The sequence below is a fragment of the Dama dama genome, chromosome 9, assembly GCF_033118175.1.
Source record: "Dama dama isolate Ldn47 chromosome 9, ASM3311817v1, whole genome shotgun sequence".
Lineage (NCBI taxonomy): Eukaryota > Metazoa > Chordata > Mammalia > Artiodactyla > Cervidae > Dama > Dama dama.
In genome coordinates, this window is record NC_083689.1 from 88,190,106 (window position 1) to 88,208,518 (window position 18,413).

An 18,413-nucleotide genomic window follows, 5' to 3' on the forward strand; every position below is an offset into this window, starting at 1 on the left:
TTCCTGAAAAAGAGGGGGATAAGTCACTACTTTGGGTTTTTATAATTGCCTTTGAAACCTAATGCATACTTCTTGAAATCTGGGGTAATACTTTTTGTGTTTTCTTTAGGTCAGCAGTCTTGTTTTACATATTGAAGAAGCCCATAAACTCCCAGTAAAACATTTTACTAATCCATATTGTAACATCTACCTGAATAGCGTCCAGGTAGCAAAAACTCACGCAAGGGAAGGGCAAAACCCTGTGTGGTCAGAAGAGTTTGTCTTTGAGTAAGTCTTATTTTCTCTTACATCAGATGAGCTTCTTTCCCAGGATGCATTTTCTTTCCCTTTTTTTTTTTCTCTTAACTCTGTATCTAAACCAGTCACAAGGTGCCAGGCTCGGTCATTTTAATAGTACCTGTATTTGTTTTCTGTCTTATCTGTTCACTTTTGTTAGTAAAGTGCTGTGTCTGTGGTTTTTCACCTAGTTATTCATAGTAGTGACAAATCCAAAAGCATTTACTAACATACACATACAAAATATTTATGAGGGTTTCCACAATTTACTTGGGGAAGTTAAGGATGGTAGGCAAAGTGTAATTTGTTTGTCTGTATTCTTGTGTACCAAATGATAAACCTGTTTTGAATCTAGTTTTAAATCTACCACTTTGAATTGGGTTAGTAGCAAAAATAAATAGGGAGCTTATTCAATACTAGAGACAAAGGAATTAGATAGTTTGATGCCAGGACATTTTCTTAATTCTTTTTCTCCCCGTGTGCTTCTTTAGTGATCTTCCTCCTGACATCAACAGATTTGAAATAACTCTTAGTAATAAAACGAAGAAAAGCAAAGATCCTGATATCTGTAAGTTAATTCAGAAATTTCTTTCTAAAGTAAAAAAGTGTGTTTTATACACTTTATACACTTTTGGAAATTCATAATGAAGTAGAGTCTAAAATGGAAATTATAAAGGTAGGTAAGTAGTATAACTTGAGATTGCTTTTTGTACATATGAAAGTATTAATTGTTGAGAAAGAATGTGTCCAAAAAAGATAAAATAAAGACCAAAATGGCTAAATTGTATATACTGTAACCTTAAGCCCTCAAGATTAAAGTAGTGTCTGTTCACCCTCCTCACCCAATGAATAACAGGAAAAAGAGAACAGTGATGGTGGTCATCTCTCTGTGATGCTTCCTTACCCCTTCTTTCTACTTTTGAGGTTTCTCCTACTCTCCTGTGCTTTGCATGTACATTAAAAAAAAGCACTCTATTAAATCTTTTTCTTTAAAACACTGTTCACTTCTAGCCAGTCCTTGTTCTCTGCAGCACACTTTTCCCAGCCTGTTTCTGAAACGGGTGGCAGTGGGATTTAGCAATTCACACCAGAGTGAATTAGGTTAATCCTTAAATATCTTCTTAAAAATCAGGCTTGGGAAGAAAAAAAAAAAGTGACATATGTTAACAGAATCAAAGCCTGAATTTTTTGCTATATTCTGTAATTTCTGTACTGTTCTAAATGGTTAACATTTTTTAGTGGTTCCCATTAAGAAAATCTAACCCCCTAGTAATGATATAGAACCCTTTCCTGACCTACTCCTCCTCATTCTTAATCTTCTGTATATCCTTCTTTCCAGCTGCGCCAGCCTTCTTATAGCACTTAAATTATCCATGGATTTAAAAACCATCCATCATACCTTGTGTTCAGACTGTGCACACACTGCCTTTTTTTCTCTACCTTTCTATTTAGTTACACCTCCAGATCCTGTTACAAATCAGCTTAACGGGTATCAGTTGGAATGGATGTTTAAAATTAAACTTCACAGGCTGAGTTACGAATTGTTTCCCCGTACTTCACTAGCACTAACAACTTCACAGCACTTCCCACAGGCGCCATCGTTGGTTTCCTGCCTCCTTGGCTGCACAGGGACCTCATGCCTGTCAGAGGCCATGTCTGAATCACGTCTGTACTCCACATCCTTGCCTGTCAGAGAGGCTGGCACCTAGTAGGCATTCAGTAGATGAATGAAGTGAGCATTAAGTGTCAAATTTGTGATACTACTTTAAAGTCCTTTAATGAAAAGCATTTAACACTATAGAGAAGACATAACATTAGGAAAATCTGTGGGACTAATTACAGTGTCATCTTTTGAGACAGTAATCATTTGATGTTTTTCTGTCAAAGTATTTATGCGCTGCCAGTTGAGCCGGTTACAGAAAGGGCATGCCACAGACGAATGGTTTCTGCTCAGCTCCCACATACCCTTGAAAGGTATCGAACCAGGGTCCCTGCGCGTCCGAGCACGGTATTCTATGGAAAAGATCATGCCAGAAGAAGAATACAGCGAATTTAAAGAGGTATTTAAGTTATTTACCAGACTATTTACTTTTAAAATCATTAAGAGAAATAGTTAACTTTTAATGAAAGGTCCGTTGAGTTAAATATAGTAATTTCATAGTTTAGTGGCACAGTGACAGAGAAGATTGAAAAGCCTTCCGGCAGTATGACACTGGTATTAAGTCTATGAATATAAAGGTTACAATCTCATTCTGTTTTTAACACATGTATTCAATAGGACATATTCCTAAATTGAGAATGTATCGAGCCCATCTCTCTTATGTCTCCTGCATTGGCAGGTGGGCTCTTTACCACTGGTGCCACCTGGGAAGCCCATAGAAGAACATATTTTCTTGGTCACCTGAGAATGACCAATGTTGTATACTTTGAACAACCTTTCTCGATGTCTTTTGTAGCTTATACTGCAAAAGGAGCTTCACGTAGTCTACGCTTTATCACATGTATGCGGACAGGACCGAACACTACTGGCTAGCATTCTGCTGAAGATTTTTCTTCATGAAAAGCTTGAATCATTGTTGTTATGTACACTAAATGACAGAGAAATAAGCATGGAAGGTATAGTATGGATGTGTTGGTGTGATACTTTTAAAAACTGGGTTAATGATTCAGTTCAGTCGCTCAGTCGTGTCCAACTCCTTGCAACCCCATGGACTGCAGCACAACAGGCCTCCCTGTCCATCGCCAACTCCCAGAGTTTACTCAAACTCATGTCCATTGAGTCGGTGATGCCATCCAGTCATCTCATCCTCTGTCATCCCCTTCTCCTCCTGTCTTCAGTCTTTCCCAGCATCAGGGTCTTTTCCAATGAGTCAGTTCTTCGCAAAAGTGGCCAAAGTATTGGAGTTTCAGCTTCAGCATCAGTCCTTTCCATGAATATTCAGGACTGATCTCCTTTAGGATGGACTGGTTGGATCTCCTTGCAGTCCAAGGGATTCTCAAGAGTCTTCTCCAACACCACAGTTCAAAAGCATCAAAGCATCAATTCTTCGGCGCTTAGCTTTCTTTTATAATCAAGAATATATATGGACTTTATCTTAAAACATTAAATAATTAAACCATCTTACAAAGGAAGTTACTCAGTTTTTCCTTCATTAAAAAATTAGTTGGAGTGTCAGTTCTGATTCTTATACTGGCTAATATAGGAAGCAAGGGGTTACTTATATTTAATACAGGTTTCTGTCATGGCAAATTAGTATTAGAAGCAATAAGAGTGACTTCCATGTCCAGATCATTGATTCATAGTGCGTCTAATTATTAAGAATAGTTTGGTATGCTTACTATGTTCTCGTTTATTTTTTTTTGCTTATAAATTCACTGCACAAAAGTTGGGTGTCAGCTGTATTTTATTTCTAGCATCTATACAGATAGGTAGTTTCTAGGCAACTGGACACATTGTACTTTGTAACCACCTGTAAATACGTCAGAATAACTCATTTCCAACCAGCACTTTGACTCACACAATTCTTGCTTCTATGTTCCCCAGGTATTAATAAACTGTAGAATCTAGAACTAAGTGGCAGTACATATTTTATACTGAGATTATTTTCTTTCAATATTTGTGTTTTCTAGAATTTTATTAAAAGTTATTAATGGCTACATGTTAGACTACTAAGTCAATCTATACTGGGATTTTATGTTATATGCTTGTTTGGAAATCAACTCATATTTTCCAGTGTGGGCTCAGTGGAAAGCAAGGCTGGATTCTGGTCCTAGTTTTGTCACTATTTGGCTCTTTAGTCTTAGTGACAAGCCATATAACTGTCTGAAGCCTTTGTGTGTTTATATGAACATGGCAGTGTGAATCCCTTCTGTTTATGATCTTATGAAGTAATAGAAGTCTTTTGAAGAGTTTATAGAAATACAGGACATCATTATATTCAGTAATGCATGTAGATAAATATGCTTAAATGGCTCTAATTGGTTAAGGAAAACAATTTCCAATTTGATTCACAACAGTACAGTCCTTTACAAATAATTGTTTAACATTAAATATCTGCGTAGATGAAGCCACTACCCTATTCCGAGCCACAACACTTGCGAGCACCCTGATGGAGCAGTATATGAAAGCCACTGCCACACAGTTTGTCCATCACGCTTTGAAAGACTCTATCTTAAAGATAATGGAAAGCAAGCAGTCTTGTGAGGTGAGTAATGCTGTACTTCAGGAAAGAGCATATTTTAATAGGTAATACTTTATAGCTAACTTTAAGGAAAATGTACTAGCTGTCTAAAACTGTTCATCAGAGCAGTTATATCTTTTGTAATACAGTTAGAAAAATGCTATGCAAAACAGACTTCAAAAAGATATACTTTTATTTGGGGATTAAAAACTTCAAATTGTGCCAGAAATACATGAAAGTACTTTTGTCATAAAGTATATACTACTTTCCTTAGGGGTTGTTTTTTTTTTTTTTTTTTGGGTGGCAGGGAGCAGGGTAGTAGGAACATCAGAGGTATCCCCTTACAAGCAAATAAAAACATCCTTTTAGGATTAATTATTAAAGGCTTCAGGCTTCCCTGGTGGCTCAGATGGTAAAGAATCTGCCTGCAATGCAGGAGACCTGGGTTTGATCCCAGGGTCGGTAATGTAAACTCATAACAAACCATTAAGAAAAAGTAGAATCTTATTTATGTGACTATTTTATCATTTTATTTTGAAGGTAGAGCAACTACAGAACAATATTTTTTAGATTTGATACAGAATAAAGGAATTGCTTTTGATAATGTACACTGGGATCAGTCGAGATGTTAACTCTGCACTAAATTGTCAATTTTTACTTATTAACTCAAAGAGAACAAACTGATAATATAGTATTGCAGACCTGGGGTTAACACCATAGTTAGCCTAAGTATAAAGGATACAGAAATGCAGCAAGTCTGCAGAAAGTCTCTGGATGTTGAATCCAGGCTAAGGTATGTAGATTCCCATAGATACATCTACTCCATTGATTCTAGACAAGAATTCTTACATATCAAAAGTTACTGGAAAGTTCATGATGCTGCCACTGAGGCATCTGGTATTTTATCAGTCATTTAAAAAGTCTTATTCATAAAAACTTTTCTATTTTAATAAGTTTTTTCCTCACATAAATTTAGAATTAAGATAGGTTTTATAATAATATATGGTGATCTTTCTTCCCAATTAAATACTCCAATATATCTATGAATATGTGGCCACTTAAATGGGGTTTTTGTGTTGTAGTTGGGAGTATTATGTTTAAAATAAAGTCTAATACAGTTTTGTGTGCCTGTAAAGTCTATGGTAAAATGTGGTAAATGAATAAAAGAAAATTTTATTGATTAGTATTAACCCCAAGGCAGCTGAGAATTGTTGAATAATCATTGCTTGCTCTTCAGTTGAGTAGTTGGGAATTAACAGTAATAAACCCATTAAGAGTTCCATAGAGTAAACTACTTGAAATTCCCATTTAGCACCCCCACCACCACCAAAAGACTAATACAGATTGAATGGAAAAATAGAGAACTTTGCAAACAACTGTTTGATTACCTTGATTCATTTGCATTTATTATTGCCAAGATGCATTTATATTGATTTATTCCTTCTCTTAGTTAAGTCCATCAAAGTTAGAAAAAAATGAAGATGTGAACACTAATTTAGCACACCTATTGAACATACTTTCAGAGCTTGTGGAGAAAATATTCATGGCTTCAGAAATACTTCCACCGTAAGTGGTGAAATTTTAATTTGATAAGAAATTGTATATTGCCTTTTTAAAATCTGTATTTCTAAAAACATGTGTAAGCTTTTCCACTATCCTGATGTTATACTTTGAAAAAAGTAGAGTTTTTAATCTTTACACGATGAATTGTGTTTAAGGAAAAAGTGACTTGAAGAAACCAAAGTGAAATATTTGCATTAAAATAAATCATGTTTTTATACAGCCAGTATGTCTGGTTTATCTAGTAACTTGGGGAATGAATAGAAGCTTATAGTCTCAGATTTGAGATCATGAAACATATGTACCTCTCCCATCTATAGTTGAATATCTTCCTCAGTATGTACACAAGATAATTACTCGGTATCTGCTTAGTGGCTTCCAGTGTTAGTGAATTCACTTATTCAGGCAGAAGTTAACTTACATTAGAATCTGCCTCCATTCTAGTATCTTTTCATTCTTTTCATTAATATAGAAGTAGTCTAAAAATGGTAGGATTTCCTCCATAGTAGATATAAAGAATTGGCTAAATGAATTGACAAAAACCTAAGTTTCCCTTATCCTTTGCTAAATATCATTACTTGTAGCAGAGTACTTCTTTTTGGGAAAAAGGCTAGTTGCATTTAAAAATGTCATGAACTTTAGACTGCAATGAGATCAGTATTTTCACTTGCTTTCTGTATTAAGATGATTGTGTTATTTTGGCAGGACACTGAGGTATATTTATGGGTGTTTACAGAAATCTGTTCAGCACAAGTGGCCTACAAATACCACCATGAGAACAAGAGTTGTTAGGTAAGGCGTATTAATTGATTTGTTAAATCATTTTAATAGCCTGCATCAATAGTCAAGTGGATAAGAGTGGAAATGTGAAGACTAACAGTATATAGTATACAATTAAAGACCTTTTTTCTTTGAATTTTATGTCAGGCCCTGTTGAATATTTTCTAAATTCAGATAGCTCCTAAACTTTAACTGTGTGTTTTTTTTTTTTTAAGTTACTATGAAATACTTAGCTACCATTTTGCATTTTCTAAAAACCTGAACAATCACTGATAGTCAATTAACTATTTGGGAAGGTCTTTTTTTTGTTTGTTTTTAAATCATACAGAATGAGGTTAAAAGTTATACAACCACAAAAATATGTAGCTAACGTCATATAGTACCCTTCATACACACACATATATATTCATGCATATATGTGTATTGTTGTTGTTTAGTCACTGAGCCATGTCCAACTTTTTGCAAACCCGTGGAATGTAGCCTGCCAGGCTGCTCTCCATGGGATTCTCCAGGCAAGGATACTGGAGTGGGTTGCCATTTCCTTCTCCAGGGGATCTTCCTGGGCCAAGATCTAACTGAGTCTCCTGCGTTGGGAGGCAGAGTCTTCACTGCAGAGCCACCAGGGAAGCCCATATATGTGTATACATAATAGAAAAGGAGAGAAACAGGTAGAAGAGGAGGGAGGGGCAGACTACAGTGAGTTGATGTGTCTCTAGGAAAAGCAATACTTGAACCATACGGATATTGATTAATTGGTTTGTAACTGTCTGTGTCTTGGTGCTCGTCTCCTGCCAGAGTCTGTAGTTCTGAAGCTGTCTCAGTGTGTTAGTTGTGCAATAATTAGAAGGAATTGCTCTGTCAAGTCATAGCATTTTGTAGCTTATATAGGATGACTTTGGTATTACTGTAACTTCTACAATGAGGAAGAAGATCTGTAGATGTTGAATTTGCTTGAGGTTATATAGATAGTTAGTGGCCAAGGCAGAACTAAAGGCAAAATGTCTAAGACCCAGTCTAAAACCCTTAACATCTGAAAGGTTTTATTAAGCACACCACAACCTATTCAAGACTGTAGGAAAATTAGTGCAAAAGCATCAGAGAATTCAGCAGTCTAATGATAATAAAATTTATCATATAGGATATATGCTGCCCATCATATTACAGACCATTAAAAAAAAAAAAAAACACACAACTGGGCAACTACTGAAGACACCAGTATCACAGAATTAGTTTTGAAAATGTGCATTAATCCTGTCCCCAACCTATATTTGTAGAGATATCTCATTTTACAGATAAAATCTCTTGATTACTAATGATATGACAAATATCTAAGAATTGTCGATTTTCCATTTTTTGGCTTTAGTAGAGATTGAGAGGAATAGAAAAGAATTACAAGCATATGTTTCAGCACAGTTGTGTGTGATACAAATGAAAACTGGTCTGTAAGTTTCATACAAGTATGTTTGTTAAGCAAACAGCTGGAAGTTCTGCTATGCGGTTTGATATGACAGGGTATTTTAAGGGGCATGGCCTAGGTGGTGACTTCTGCCCCTAGTTAAGCTTTTAAATATACATGTAGATACCTAGTATCCCTCTTATATTTAAAGTTACCTCTAAGAATTTACAGAAAGTAGATCTGCACACTGAAATTCTTGTATGATTTAGTGTGGTTAGGTTATATTTCAGATTCAAAGGGAAAGATAGCAAAATCTTCAAGTAAAACTTAGGCAAATTTCCTCATAAATTAAAAGACATCTAAAGATTTAATATGCTGTCTGAGAATCAACATATTCCAAGATTTCCCAAAATTAGCAAACAACATTGTTGGGAGGTGAATGCTGAGAAGTTGGGTTATTCACTCTAATAGAGAAAAGAGACTGTCAATTATTTTAATTTATAAAAAGAATTTTATCAACTTGGAAATAATGCTTGTCTTTCCAAGGGCAGGTGAGAGGTCAGTGATGAGTGTGGATCCCTCTTTAAGAGTAAATTAGAGAAATATTATCTAAATGAGGACTATACCAGTAACCGAAGGGGGCAGACTAGCAATATACATTTGTAGATGTACTTTGTTCCCAGAGTAAGTAAGATTAGCAGGTAAAATCATATGACAACTGTTGTTAAATGTGCGTTTATAGTAAGTTTTGTTTTGCTATTAATATTTTGTAATCTGAGAATTTTTTTTAACTTTAGAAAGCCTAATGTCTTTTTCCCCATTGCCTTAAAGGCTTTTCAACATTATGTTTGTCATTTATTAAGAAGTCACTTTTCACCTAGTACAATGGATTCTTAATTTTTACATAATAATAAGTGAACAAAGTCAGTATAACGGACTTGATTTATAGTAGTCTGTTCTAAGAGGAAAGAGAAGTGAGAGAACGTCAGTTTTAAGACCTTTACAGAACTATATATCTATTAAAAAGATTTACTTGTACTCCTACAATATTTTAGAAATTCCTAGTGTTCCTAAGGACACTCCTTCCTCAAAGTAAGTATAAAATGCACTGTTGGCCTGAAATAAACAGTGAATTTTACAGATATAACTTAAATCTTCCCAAAGTAAACCTAAAATTCTAAATGAGATAAGTATATATGCTTAAGAAGCAGAATATATACATATGTTCTTAAAATAGTTTATTATTTTCATAAAGTTGTGTATTTGGTCAGCCCTACATTAGTTCAAAGTTCATAGCTCTACAGCTATTAAAATTTTTTTTATTTTAATGTAACATATTATAGTAGTTTTCTAAAATAACAAAATTTCCCTCCCATTCAGTGGTTTTGTTTTTCTGCGACTTATCTGTCCTGCCATCCTGAATCCACGGATGTTTAATATCATCTCAGGTAATAAATTTTGAAATTAAAAGTTTCATACTCTTTAGTGAAGTTATTCATTTTTTCTTTTAAATCTGATTTTTTAATTATTTTCTTCTAAGACTTGGTATAAAAAAGCACCTGACTTGTTTTTGCTATTTTACCTTTTCTTTCAATCTTGCTTTTTTCCCACTACTATCTTAAGCCTGAAATGGCATAAGCAGACACATACCACTTTCTAGCCTGTCCCTACCTGTGTTTCAGACTCTTAGGACTTGTTGCAGTCTGCAGCACTGGCTTTCTCAGGTCGGGGAGAGGAGCTTTCTCTGTGCTTTCAGCTCATGCTAGATGTCACTACCACTGCAAGTTGGATTTTAAAATTTTAGCTGCAACTGTAGTAGTACTCTGTGAATACTTAGGAAGGAGTCTCTTGAGATTTCCCAGTAGAGATTTCTTGTCATGAACTACATAATGATAATTGAAATTTTAAACTCCAACAAACCAGATTCGGTTTTGCATATTACTAATATGCCCATTATGGACTGACTTTCTGATGTTGTAGTAGACTTTTCAAATAAAGGAAAAGAATGATATTTGTGACTATAAATGTAATCATAAGTGATTATTAGCAGAAGGAATCTGAAGCATTTTTGTCTTAATAATTTGAAGCTTAAAACTGTATTAAACATTTTTGTTAAATTTTACCTTTATAGCCATCATATCTCTGTAAATACTTTCTGTTGCTGCTAAAATGGTTAAATCTTTGGGTCTATTAAGAATTAGGGGTTTAGAATTCTTTTGGAGAGAGATGTGTTTATCTGAATGTTGGACTCTGAACCCCTAGGTAATATTATTTATTGTTTAGCAGCTTAAGATAAAAAGAATACAATTTAAAATCAGGCAGCCAGATAGACTATCTATAGGCTTTCACTATAAAATAATCATGTTTCAGAGCTTAAAATTAATAGACAAATATTTTTCATTTACAGCCTACTGTCAATAGAGGGCAGTATTTCCTGATTAACCTTTAAAGAAACTTTTTAAAATTAATAAATTATATGTTTTTCTCCTCAAAATAAAGCAGAGATTCCAGACTTTGTTATTGAGCTTTAAAGTGAATTACTTGACTGAGTGGAGGCTGGGAGCAGGAAACTGTTGATACTGCAAATTGACAACTTGGGTGGTTGAAATTCACAATCTGTGAACTGTCCCCAAGGTCCTGTGGAGTGACTGTCTTCGTAGTGATAGAGGTTTGAGGTACTTTGTGACACTATCAGCCATTTGGAAACTGCTGAGTCTTGTAGTGCCCTTTCCACAAACTACAAGCGCTGATAAGCGTGTTTGGTTTCCCGCCTTTAAATCAAGCTCTTTTGATTCATACAGGTCATACACTTGCCAAAAAACACTGCATTCTGAATGGAAGAATGTTCATATTTTTAACTGTAAAGAAATATTAAAGTGCTAAATTTATAATGGTTTACCTAGAAGTACCTTTGGAGTTGGTGTCATTAGCTGTGCCCAATTCTCTTATAGATTCCCCATCTCCTATTGCTGCAAGAACACTGACATTAGTGGCTAAGTCTGTGCAGAACTTAGCAAATCTTGTGGAATTTGGAGCTAAGGTAAAAACATTTTGATACTTTAAAATGTCATTTTTGAGTGAAACCTCAACACAATAAAACCATAAAATATATGTAAATTTTAAACAGTGGATATTTCATAAGGATAATTTATGATTTTGTTGGTATGTTCACATATTTAATGTTTTTAGATTTTAATAATGGAATTTTAAAAACCACTGTTTTAGCTAGTATAGAAAACTTTTTTCAGTATAATTTCCAGAATAATCAAAGTCTTCCATTTTTAAATATAAAAATCAATTAACATATTTTAAAATGTACTCTAGTTGATTTGTTATGTATTACATGCTAAACATTCTCTGTAATATTAAAATTTAGATGAGTTTTTAAAGCACCCATATGTGATCCTACTAAGGACAATTGACTGTTAGTATATCACCTGCTTCTGTCATTATTAAACTTCTTGTTGCATCTGAAAATATATAATTATTTTTCTTAATCCTTATTTAATGCTATCATGTAAATGTTAAGTAGTCTTCTACTGGATACTTAGATGACTTCCAGTTTGTCACTGTACCTTATATCCTTAGAGATATCTACACACACACAAACACACACTTCCTTTCAAACTTGACCAGTTATTTCTTTAAATGAACTTTGGAGCAGAATTACTAAGTAAGAAGACTTTTTGCTCCTCTCAGCCTTGCTGAGCTATTATTACGCTTTTATTTTTGACAATCTGATAGGCATACTACTTTGTGTTTCCTTATTTCATCACTTTTAGACTATATGATTTTTCATGTCTAGGTCCTTATCTCACTTTACTGAATTGAGCGTGTGTTAATACTGAACTTGTAACATAGCATGTTTTAGAATAGGTTTAAGACTTTAGAAAGAAGCAGTTTGTAGTCTGACTTAGCTTTTTAATGTATCTGAATTCCAAGGCAGGTTATGAGTACTAATTTTTTATTGCAGTCCTTATCATACTGAATTTTAATTCATTATGTTCTCTGCTAGATTCTAATAACCTCTGGGTACTTGCCAAGTAGTTTCTCAGTCAGTAATTATTTCTGAATGACCTACATATAAACAGTTTGTTTCTGCTAGACTGTGTATGCTCATTTTTTTTTTCATCCAGAATTTGCCAATTCCTTAGAATAGCTGCTTGCTTATATCAGAAGGAAAATAGTCATTTTATGATTAAATTCTTACAAATATGTTCTGGTACTAATAATATGATTTATAAGAATCTTTACTATATGTATGGTTTTTGTTACAGATCAGATGCTTTTCATCCATTTAGTAAGACTTGTATTTTTATATTTTTAGGAGCCTTACATGGAAGGTGTCAATCCATTCATCAAAAGTAATAAACATCGCATGATCATGTTTTTAGATGAACTAGGGGTATGTATATAATTTTTTAAGTATTTTGACACCTAAAAGCTTTTCTATCCAGAACTGAAAAAAAAATTCAAAAGCTGCATATTTTTGTCTACCTTCCTAAACAAATTATTTCATTTGATTATAATTATAATCATTTATTCTTATGATAAGTAGTTTTTACCAAGAATACAGTATTGTGGCTTTTGGATTTCTTGTGTCATTTTTCAGTTTCTGTCTTGTCTTTCATTATCTTCTTAGCTGCCCACCTCACCACTCTGCCAGTCTGTTGCTGCTTTAGCTGCTTTAACAAAGTAGTGGAACTTGAAACAAAGTAAAATCAGTATTCAGTATAACAGGTTGGTAGTAATGTATTGACACTAAGTTACTTTATGAAACTTATCTGAAGATAATTAACACTGATTTCTATATATTAGTTATGTGTTTGTGGCATAGTCCACAGATAATTATAGACCTGAACGGCTCGCATTAACACTTGTAATGTAGCTCTTATATGTGCTGAGTTTGAACAAACTATACCAGTTTAATCATGAAAGTCAGTCTGAAAGAGTGTAGGAATTTTAAGTTTGGGTTGCCTTTAATCCATAGTAAAGAGTTAATGCTTGCATAATTTGCCCTCCATATTTTTTTTCCTTAAAAAAAAAAAAAAACCTCTTCATAGATTTAAAAAATTAGAAAAACCATTTGCTTAGAATAGCAGTAATACTGCACGATGTTTTGTCCTGTGATTGAAGAAAATGAAACCTGATTTTTGTGTGAATATTGAGGTCATAAAATCTATCACGTTGAATTGTAAGAGATTATTATGTATTAAATTTTATTTATTGTACCAGTTAGGATCTTTTCAGAAGAGGTAATAGTCGTTATTTCTAAACACAGTTTTATGATTCCCTTAAAGAATGTACCTGAACTTCCGGACACTACAGAGCATTCTAGAACTGACCTTTCCCGTGATTTAGCAGCACTGCATGAGATTTGTGTGGCCCATTCAGATGAACTGCGGACGCTCAGTAATGAGCGTGGTGCACAACAGGTAGGTTTTTGCCAGCCTTTGTTAACAATGCTATTTCTTTACATGTAAGCACAATATCAGCATAAGATTTGTTGAGAGCTGATAAATAGCTGAATTAGTCTTACTTTATTAATTATATCAAAATTTTAAGACTCTGAATCAAAATCCACAAAGATCTCAGCAAACAGGGATGATGAGCCCAGATTAAGATTACATATTTTTGATGCCACAAAATGTCAAACCTTGCTTCTAAGTTAATGTGAACTCTACTGAAAAAACGGTGGTGGTTATACCCTTTGTAGCGTGTATGGAAGTGGTAAGTGAGCTAACGCCCAGTCAGTAGTGATGTAGTGTTTTTCTGTCTGCTTCTCTCTCACACACACACACACCCCGTGCTTGGCCAGGTAACTTTGCAAACTGTCAAAACACATGAGAATTATGCATGTGTTTTGAGATTGATAAAAACATTTCAAGATCCAGAGATTCTGGAATATGGCCTTAAAAACTAAGCGCTGTCACCAGTGGCCGACATTTGGCAGGGACCTTATAGGAGAGATTAACACATTGAGTTCAGTGATTCTGAGTTCTCCTCAATCTGAGATTCTACAATTCTTGTTTCTTTCCAGTTTAGATAATAGCATGATTCACTTAGGTTCCAATCACTTTAGAAACTTAGGCAGAATATGTACCATAGACCTAGTTATATGTCCTTGGCATGTAAATTGCCTTCCTGCTACACTGGAGCTGGGTTTATTATATGGCTTGCCTTAAATACTTAAAAAAATATATATATATATTTTTTTTGGAGAATTTGGCTCAATTAAGACTTTCTAAGAAAGATAAAGGAGCTGAATGATTTAATTTTAGGCCCAGTGTTGTCATTCTTTTAATGATTATAGCATTCATTAGCCTGTAGCCGGATTGCCCCTATGTGCTCTTACAGGGCTTGAGGTGTGTCGTTTATAATGATAAACCTGTCTTCTGGTAAGATGTTCTATCCTAGATTGTTGAGGCCTAAGTAGATATGAGAATGCCCAACAGAAATGTGTTTAGTGAGTAAAAAATTATATCTTAACCAAAATAACATGACCAGAAATATTCAATAAAGGACTGAGTAATGCATACTTAAAATTGTATGCTTTTTTTGAGTAGAATGGTAATATTATTTTATGAATCCCTTTGAGTTCATATGGTATTTTTCAAATCCAGGTTTCCCATCCCTGAGATTTGACAGAGCTTTCATTCATTTACTAATTATTTTCATATTGTTTTTCCTTGTCTAGCATGTACTGAAAAAGCTTCTGGCTATAACAGAACTGCTTCAGCAAAAACAAAACCAATATACAAAAACTAATGACGTCAGGTAGCAGCCTTCGCCGCAGTGTTCTGCATGGAGTCAGCATGCCCCAAACGGTAAATCACATCAGTATCATGTCTCCTTTGCTCTTGCCAAAAAAACAGCACACCTTTCCACATTCCAGTGATGTGTGAGCTATGCAAACAGAACTCGAGATTCTGCTGGTAGCTGCTCCAGCAGCTTCGTAAGCTATCTTTACCAACCTCTGAGCCTTGGTGTACAGATCACCTTTCACACAATGTTATGACTGTATCTTGAACTTTGAAAATATATTTTCAATACATTCAATTGCCAAAGTTTTGCTGTTTCTTGAGAAAACAACTATGAAAAAGCATTCTCTGTTGACAATTGAGTATAACTGGATTGCAGACTGTTCTTACTGTTACTTCTTCCTGAATTAGGAATATGACCGTCTGACTGTTCAATGACTTTATTTGTATTTACAGTTTCCAGAATTTGCCATTACAATAGGAACAATCCTTGCTGTATACTTTTTTTAAAATAACTGTGCTATCTCTGCTGGAACTGTTGAAAGAAAATATATAGAGTGAATCTATTGCTCATCAGCTTTATTTTTTAAACGTACCACTTATTTTGTTGGAATTGTCAAAGACTGTATTTAGATCTCATGCTTTTGTTTAATGTTTACAACAGTAAATAGTTTGAATTCAATAAATATTATTGGTCATTGTGTACTGATCAATGCATGTTACCCATTCAACCATTTATAAATGACCAATTTCTTTTGTATGTTAAAAAAAAAAACCTAGAATACTTTCGTTGAACATATTCATTAATTCCAAGTTGATTTTTTAAATTATGTGAACAATTTCATCAGCCACTGAACAACTATCCAACATCTTTGACCTTCTGACTACTTCTTGTATCTGCTGGATATTTAGGTTGACTGTATAGTTTTATTTGCTTCTGTATGTGTATTTTTGTGAATTATTCACAGGGTTAAGTTAAAATAAAACCAAGGGATATCTTAAAATTGATTACTTCTGTCTAAATACAGCTAAACATTTAATTTCATTATTTTCTTCCTCCTTTAGGGACAGCTCAAAATTTAGTACCAGAGCAAGGGTCAGGGAGAAGATGAGATTTCAGCTTTTTTTTTTTTCTGGCTAAGGGTCTCTTGAAGGGTTTTATTAATTTATTATGTATTTGTTAACAATTCTTTCCCTCCCATAATTGTCCAGGGGAGACAAGGCATACATAGAAGGTGGTTCTAAACAAGAACATATTGAGAAAAGCATTTCCCACAATAAGGAAAAATTTTCTGAAGGCCTACGTTCTAACAGCGACAATATTTCTTCCTGTATTTTAAGCATTAGAGGGATAGAATAAAGTGTTAAAACCAAGGGTTCACAAAATTTCTACATAGTATAATTTTAAGTATTAATATTAAATGCTGTTATTTGTATGGAGGTAACTAGCCCTAAAGGAGCTGCAATTTTACAAGTTGAACAGTGATACCAAAATACTCAGCATATCCTGTGTTCCTTTCTTTTCAGCTAGACAATGGTATGCCATGTGGCCTCCTTTGGTGTTCTAGGATACTAGAAGGGATACAGACTAGTGATATCTCTGAAAACATTTTGGAAATAAAAAGGTCCAGATTAGAGTGCTTGGCAATTTGGTTCTCTCCCTCTACTCACACCTCAGTTTTAACCATACTAACCTATCTGCCCTTTCCTGATCTCAACTACTACTCCTGCCTTTTATTTATTAAAAAAAAAAAAACCTACAAACGTAAAGATACCCTGCTTTTCATATTTTAATGACATACTTCTCTCTTAAAATTGCAATAAAAGATTTGTTATTACCTTTGTAGGACTTAGCCACTTAGCTGATCAATGATGAAATAAAACCTCTGAATTTTTTTTTTTTTAAGGGGCTTGGTAGGAAAATCTTCAGAGGTAAATGCGGACCTTGCCCTGATGCCAAACTTTAGTGACCTAAGAGACAAACCCGCTCCTTAACTGTGGACACTGTGCCTCCTGGCTAGAGCCTGGAGCACTGCTACTTCATCTGGACTGTCCCGGAGGGTCGGAAGTCTCGGCTTCTCCCCCTTCACCTTCATGGGGTCACACTCAGCAAATTTTATTCCTCTCATTTGTCAGTGAGAAGGAAACTAAAGCCAAAAAGCTCAAGCCTGAAATACAAAAAATTATTAAAGAATATGCATATATGTAAAATTTTACTTTCAAAATCTGAATTGTAATGAAATGGCACCTATATTTTATGGAAAGGTGTGTCCTGGGATGCACTGACACTGGGAGACGTGTGTATCTGGAAAATTCAGATTCAGGACAATTGAGTTTCTAAGAATTTCTTTAACCCCATTTTCTAGCCAAAAAAACTGACTGACCATCATAATTTGGTTTCAACTCTAGAAACTAAGATCACAGTTAACTAAAATGCTATAACAACCAACATTCCTTAGCACCTATAAAACTACTAAGTTTGTTTTTTTTGTGGTATCTTTTTAATAAACAGATGTTAGATTTGTGACACTTTATATAAAACAACATTGGCAAATTATAGCTTTAATTAGATATCAGTCATGATGGGGTAAGATTACCCAAACCTGGTGTTACTCTGGCTCCTTTGAAGATGTTTTATTTCACATAAAGCTACCCTGAAAGGAAAAAATTTTAAATAACATAAATAGAAAAGTTTAATATATTTTCATGCTTTCATAAATAAAGTTAAATGCCAGACATGCTTCATCCATCTGATGATTAGTTAGCATTGGCAAATCAATTTCAAATGGCTAGAGAGAATCTACCAGGTCATCGTCAGTCCATTCTTCCTAAGAAGGAAAGAAAATGTCATAAGGATAACAGTACACTGAAGCATAACCAGTATTGTTTACCTTCTTGCCTCTCTTTAGGAAAATGTTCTTCTGCTATGTTGATTTATAAGGTAAATAAATCAAGAAAATTTGTGGCGGTTTAACCTTATAATAATATGGTGTGGTCTTACCAGGTTAGCCTAGTGACAGGAATAAACGTTACAGTTGTGACGTTCTGGGTCTGATTATTCATTTTTATCTGACTTGACATGTACAATTCTCTTAAAACAAGGGTAGGAAAAGACTCCTTGAAGATCAAGAAGTATATCTACTACCTTCTATAACCTTAGGAAGGACTCTTCATCAAGTAACTATTGTACTACTTCAGAACAGGCCAAGACAAGAAGTGAGAAAAATTCCTCCAATAATGGCCAAGGTTAATAAAGGATACAAAAGAAAGCTTTCCAGTACTTCTCTCTATAATGCTTGTACTCTAGGACAGTAAAACCTTAACATTATGGTTGTACCAGAATATACAACAGTAATTTACATTTTCCCTTTGGAGAACATACCTCCTCATGTTTGGATTTCTTTGAAACATAATCATCATCTTCATAACCTTTTCTCTTCTTCCTGCAATTAAGCAGCC

At 34.3% G+C, this 18,413-nt stretch overlaps 2 protein-coding genes across 4 annotated transcripts in view; one reads left to right on the plus strand and one right to left on the minus strand.

Annotated features, from left to right (window-relative positions):
* Positions 1-15,252, plus strand: part of RASA1 (RAS p21 protein activator 1) — a 108,405-nt gene extending 93,153 nt beyond the window's left edge. The window contains exons 14-25 of the mRNA XM_061151966.1: positions 110-267; positions 768-844; positions 2,164-2,336; positions 2,733-2,892; positions 4,339-4,481; positions 5,908-6,023; positions 6,723-6,809; positions 9,574-9,641; positions 11,145-11,233; positions 12,521-12,598; positions 13,494-13,628; positions 14,891-15,252. Of these exons, the coding sequence (XP_061007949.1) occupies positions 110-267; positions 768-844; positions 2,164-2,336; positions 2,733-2,892; positions 4,339-4,481; positions 5,908-6,023; positions 6,723-6,809; positions 9,574-9,641; positions 11,145-11,233; positions 12,521-12,598; positions 13,494-13,628; positions 14,891-14,974 (1,368 nt within the window). The 3' untranslated portion in view covers positions 14,975-15,252. The remainder of the gene's footprint in view (positions 1-109; positions 268-767; positions 845-2,163; positions 2,337-2,732; positions 2,893-4,338; positions 4,482-5,907; positions 6,024-6,722; positions 6,810-9,573; positions 9,642-11,144; positions 11,234-12,520; positions 12,599-13,493; positions 13,629-14,890) is intronic.
* CCNH (cyclin H) overlaps positions 2,155-18,413 on the minus strand; it is a 40,445-nt gene continuing 24,186 nt past the window's right edge. Inside the window, exons 8-10 of one of the 3 annotated variants that reach the window (XM_061151970.1) lie at positions 18,337-18,397; positions 17,552-17,608; positions 2,155-2,289 (exon numbers count right to left, since the gene is read on the minus strand). In XM_061151970.1, coding sequence (XP_061007953.1) covers positions 17,594-17,608; positions 18,337-18,397 — 76 coding nt within the window. In that variant the 3' untranslated portion in view covers positions 2,155-2,289; positions 17,552-17,593. Of the gene's footprint in view, positions 2,290-15,378; positions 17,783-18,336; positions 18,398-18,413 lie in introns of those variants that run through there. The other 2 variants (XM_061151969.1, XM_061151968.1) reach the window with 2 other exon arrangements.